Source organism: Cyprinodon variegatus, unplaced genomic scaffold (assembly GCF_000732505.1).
Source record: "Cyprinodon variegatus isolate N-32 unplaced genomic scaffold, C_variegatus-1.0 Scaffold623, whole genome shotgun sequence".
NCBI lineage: Eukaryota > Metazoa > Chordata > Actinopteri > Cyprinodontiformes > Cyprinodontidae > Cyprinodon > Cyprinodon variegatus.
In genome coordinates, this window is record NW_015151076.1 from 457102 (window position 1) to 462035 (window position 4934).

At 38.1% G+C, this 4934-nt stretch overlaps 2 protein-coding genes across 2 annotated transcripts in view; one reads left to right on the top strand and one right to left on the bottom strand.

Annotated features, from left to right (window-relative positions):
* LOC107096426 (probable histone deacetylase 1-B) overlaps nucleotides 1-1756 on the top strand; it is a 17019-nt gene extending 15263 nt beyond the window's left edge. Inside the window, exons 10-14 of the mRNA XM_015393071.1 lie at nucleotides 190-298; nucleotides 454-581; nucleotides 687-854; nucleotides 936-987; nucleotides 1079-1756. Of these exons, the coding sequence (XP_015248557.1) occupies nucleotides 190-298; nucleotides 454-581; nucleotides 687-854; nucleotides 936-987; nucleotides 1079-1106 (485 nt within the window). The 3' untranslated portion in view covers nucleotides 1107-1756. The remainder of the gene's footprint in view (nucleotides 1-189; nucleotides 299-453; nucleotides 582-686; nucleotides 855-935; nucleotides 988-1078) is intronic.
* Nucleotides 1587-4934, bottom strand: part of LOC107096427 (transmembrane protein 54-like) — an 8693-nt gene continuing 5345 nt past the window's right edge. Inside the window, exon 6 of the mRNA XM_015393072.1 lies at nucleotides 1587-2120. Within this exon, the coding sequence (XP_015248558.1) occupies nucleotides 1998-2120 (123 nt within the window). The 3' untranslated portion in view covers nucleotides 1587-1997. The remainder of the gene's footprint in view (nucleotides 2121-4934) is intronic.

Consider the following 4934-nt stretch of genomic DNA (forward strand, 5'->3'; position numbering starts at 1 on the left):
CTTTCCTCCAAGTGAAAGAAAACCTGTAATTTATTGGTCACTTTTATTAATATTTGACATATATGATAACTCTGCTGTTTAGTACCAATTTTAGTTTATAAAGGTTACTTTTTGATAGATGAAATTAGTAGATATTTAAAATACTCTTACAGCCTTTTTGTATTGAAGTATTTTCTCTCTTATTGGCAGAGCTGCCATACAATGACTACTTTGAGTATTTCGGACCAGACTTCAAGTTGCACATCAGCCCATCCAACATGACCAATCAGAACACCAATGACTACCTGGAGAAGATCAAGTGAGCCCACAGATTTTTTTTTACATTCAAAGTATTTCCTAGTAGCGTCAGATGATGTGCTAAAAGCTGCATTTCATACGTTACATTATGTTGCTTTTAGAAAGAGATGAATGGTTTTCGTCGTCTTAAAACTATTCCTGTTTCGTGCCTTTTAGACAGCGTTTGTTTGAGAACCTGCGAATGTTGCCTCATGCCCCTGGAGTCCAGATGCAAGCCATCCCAGAAGACGCTGTGCAGGAGGACAGCGGCGACGAAGACGATGATCAAAACAAGCGCATATCAAGTAAAAATATTTCCTATGAGCCGTTTCCTTCCATATATGCTCCTGCATTAGTTCTCCGTTCTAAGCAACTTCTCTCAATATAAATCTGTGTTCTGTAACATTCAGTCCGTGCTCACGACAAAAGGATAGCATGTGAGGAAGAGTTCTCAGACTCAGAGGACGAAGGTGAAGGAGGTCGCAGGAATACAGCCAGCTACAAAAAAGCTAAGAGGACCAAGACTGAAGGAGAGAAGGAGGCAGAAGAGAAGAAGAAAGGTACAGAGGAAACAAAAGGTACTTATTCTTTTTCATCCTCATCTCCCAACAACCCTGTTACTCCTTTAGCTGATGATGTAATTTAAATTGCTTTTCCAGAGGTAAAAGAAGAAGAAAAGGTACCAGAGGAGGAAAAAATGGACACATCAAAGTGAGAAAACACTGCACATACACATTGACCATGATGGCGAGGAGGTGGTTAACAGGAGGCGTTAATCCTTTCCTTCCTCTGGCTCCTTTAGGCCAGATGAGGAGCCCAAGACTCCCTGAGGTCCTGAGCTCCCAGGGATGCAAGTACATCAAAGCTGATCTTAAAGTGGCTTTTTCTTTTTTTTCCTCAAAGATCTTTTCCGACTGTTTCAGTGAAAGTTGGGACTGTATATTTTAATGAAAATGTTTTATTAGCTTTTTTTTGTTTAAGAAATTCTTTTCAGTTTGAACACAGAAAATGTGTTTAAGTATTTTTTTTTGTATGAGTTTCTTTTTAATTACTATATGTACTTTGCCAGTTGTGAAAACATCTGTACAAACAGCTTAGCATGTGTCTTTTTTTACTGTGTACCTGGATCTTATTTAACTCTGACATTTTTCACACCTGATGTGTTTTGGTTATGTGCCTTTGGATTGGTAGAAGAAAAACGTAGAAATATTAGATCCCTTTCTGGAAAACACGGAGCTGATCCTTTCCGCCAAAACCACATATTCATTTTTAAGAAGTTCTTTGTCTTTCCCAGGAATTAGTAATTGACATTTTTTTTTTTTTTTAGAAAAGCCAGACATCCTAGTGGATATTTGTGTACATTTTCTTAAACATTAGTCAACACACTCTGAATTTGTTTTTTGTTTTTTTTGCAAATGTAAGGAAAAAAGTTGTCAACGGTTAAAAGTGTATTGAAGTTTTTTTAATAAAGGATAGAAAACACACGTTTTGTCTCCACAATAAAAGACATTTTAAACTGGAAATAGGCAGATGTTTAAAAGCAATACAAATATATGATAAAAACATGTAGGTCAAAAATATCCCATTACATCGTTTAAAAACAAAACAATTTTGCACCTAAGAGGCATAAATATTAAAATGTAACTGCTTTAACCAGTAACAGATTCCCATCCGTCTGTTTAGACAGTTTTTCCCATCCTGTTAATCAGATCTTTGCTGCTTTAGACCCAGTCGCTCTGGACGTCTCCACTTTGCAGCAGCTCATCTCGTTCCACAGGCTCCTCTTCAGCTTCAGCCTCTGGCTCTGGGCGTGGTTGAGGGGTTTCGGCTACTTGGAGTCTAACCTAAACATTTTAGAAAAAGAAAAACAGGCACATTTTGGAAGAATTCATGATCTGATTTACCTGGTTGTCACAATCTGTTCACATTTTAATTACAGATTTTAAAAAATGGTTCAGAATCATTTAGGTCTTTTTTTTTTTTTTTTTTTGCTGGAAATGATATCTCTACTGCATGAATCTACCAGGTCTAATAGGGGTGTGGGGGGAAAAAATTTGTTTTGGTAACATATTGTGATTTTTTTGCTGCCTGATATATTGATCTTTTAGTTCCTAATTTCTGCTTTTTTTTTTAAAGCAAAACATTTTTACCTAAAGCAGAGGTAAAATTGGCTACCTTTGTAACAGATAATACTGTGGAGTCATTTTGCTGTGCGACGCAGCACCATATCTACCGTAGTTGAGGCAGTCACAGTGGAAGACGTGGACTGACTCAAACCCCAACCAACATGGATACCAACAGTGGTGTAAAAGTTCACACATTTGTTACTTAAGTAGAAGTATAGATACTGCAGTTTAAAAACACTGGTAAAAGTTGAAGTATCAACTTGACCTCTTTACTCAAGTAAAAGTGAAAAAGTGTGCTCCAAAAACTACTTAAAGTATAAAGTAACCTGTAAAAAAAAGAAAACAGCCAGACGCCACTATATGAATTCAAATATACATTTTTCGGAAAATTCTTTGAGATAGGGCCAAGGATGAGGGAGGTCTTGTTGGTCTCCATCTCCCGCTCTCGCCTGTGTCTAAACTTTCAGACATTTCACCATCTTTTTCTGAATCCGACATTGTAGCATGGCATAGACAATTCAGTTGCAGTTTGAAGAACACCTGCTTGCTTCTGATGATTTCCTTTAGCTAACCAATGAGTGTTTGTGTTATATGACTCATCCAATTACATTAGTTTTCATTAGATGTGGATAGAACTTCTGTAATGGTGCAACCACACCATTTACAGCTCTTTTGATTCATTTCCCCCAGCTAAGCTTTTACTGGTCCTTTAATTCTTGTGCTCAGCTCCCAGTCAGCAGATCATCAGTCCATGAACCTTTAAAGTCTTTCTTCTTTATCTTCAAGCCATTTTGTGAATAAACAAGCGCTGGAAGTCGTAGCCTCATATGGAATCAATGGGGCGGTAATTCTGCAGATTTGCATTTCTCATGAATGCCCACTCACTTACGCAAAGGTGGACAGAATCAGGTTTACCAGGATCATTTAAGAACATTTGCGGAATCTGATGCGGCGCGTTCGTAAAAGTACACGGTAGGAGAAAAAGCCAGAGAAAATTACAATGTTGTTGCATGAAGCCCATTGTCTCGTTGCAACACTCATTTCAAAGGACAACACAAGGCAACATGACCTAAGGTATTTCGATCCTAGGGCTGGGTATTTTCGCCAAAGTCCTGAATCGATTCGATTTTGATTCATACAGTTCTAAATCGATTAATTTCGATTCGATCTGTTTTTACAATAATGAAAGTTGTTCAACTGTGTTTCAAAATACTCATGTATTTTTTTTTTCCTGTCACATTAAACACAAAGTGCAAACATGTAAATAAGACAGTTTAAACATGAGATGTGAACAAAACTGTCTCAAAAGCGCAAACTTGTTTGTGAAAAGTGAAAAAGTGAAGCCTCACTCGAGCGAGCAGACGTGACACAGCAGACATGCATGAGCTGCATTGTCTTCAATACACAAACCATATTTGCAGTGTTGTCTGTAACAACTACAGGGTGTTTTCTGGTCAGCCTCCATTTGTAAACATCTTCAGTCAACCTATTGGGTATATTTGCAGCTGTCTGGCTTGAAGTAATCTTGAGTGCATCTTTCCTGCTTATTTGAATGTGAACGTCAAGCGGGTCACTATAAAATGAATCAATCTAATTCCCTAGACATCGATTTCGCAAAAAAGTAAAGCAATCAATTAAATCGTTTTTTTTACCCAGCCCTGTTTGATCCATAAAAACATTTAATATAATTAGACCCAACATTACCGTGCAAAAAACATATCGCATAGCATGATGCATGTCCCTCTCTGCTTAATAAGAATTTACAAAGATGGGCCAAATATTGGTGCAAAGCAAAATTAAATCCAGACCATCTGCTCAACTAAATTTTGAATTTGAGACAGATGGAGGAATATGTGAAAATTAGTGTTGCACCGATACCAGTATCAGGCGGGGTCCCGATCCAGCGTTAAAATGGTGGCATTGGCGAGTACCAACAAATAGGGCACCGACACCATTTTGATGTTTTTATGTCACTTGAAGTCAGCCTTCTCTTTCCTGACACTCACTAGTGTTAACTCACTATTGGCCGGCTCCAGACCAATGAGAGCGGGCTAATAGCCGCTATTAACCAATGCCGGGACAGCTTTTCTCATGCGGTGGGAAAATAAACCAGGAGAAGAAAATGTCTGCAGTGTGGAAGTATTTTGTTAGAGAAACGCCGGCGACCACATTGGCTAAATGCAAGATTTTTTACCTGAAAGTTCCTAAAGGTGGAGTTAAACCGGGAAGTTTTAATACCTTGAACCTGATCTAACATATGAAGTCGAAACATGGGAACGAACACAAAGAGTACGAGACTGCCAAGAGAAACCGGGAAGGTCTGCAGCAACAATTTCTGGTCAGTTAACTTCATGGGAAAGAGCAGTGGGACGAGAAGAGTGAAGCAGCAAGACAGGTGTCTGAGAAAATAACAGAGATGACTTCACATCAGCCTAAACCTAATTTACAGGACAAAACTATTTATTATATCAATTCTGATTGATTCTATTTGTTCTTACCTCAGATACTTCTTAATGCAGCTATCTCTCAAAT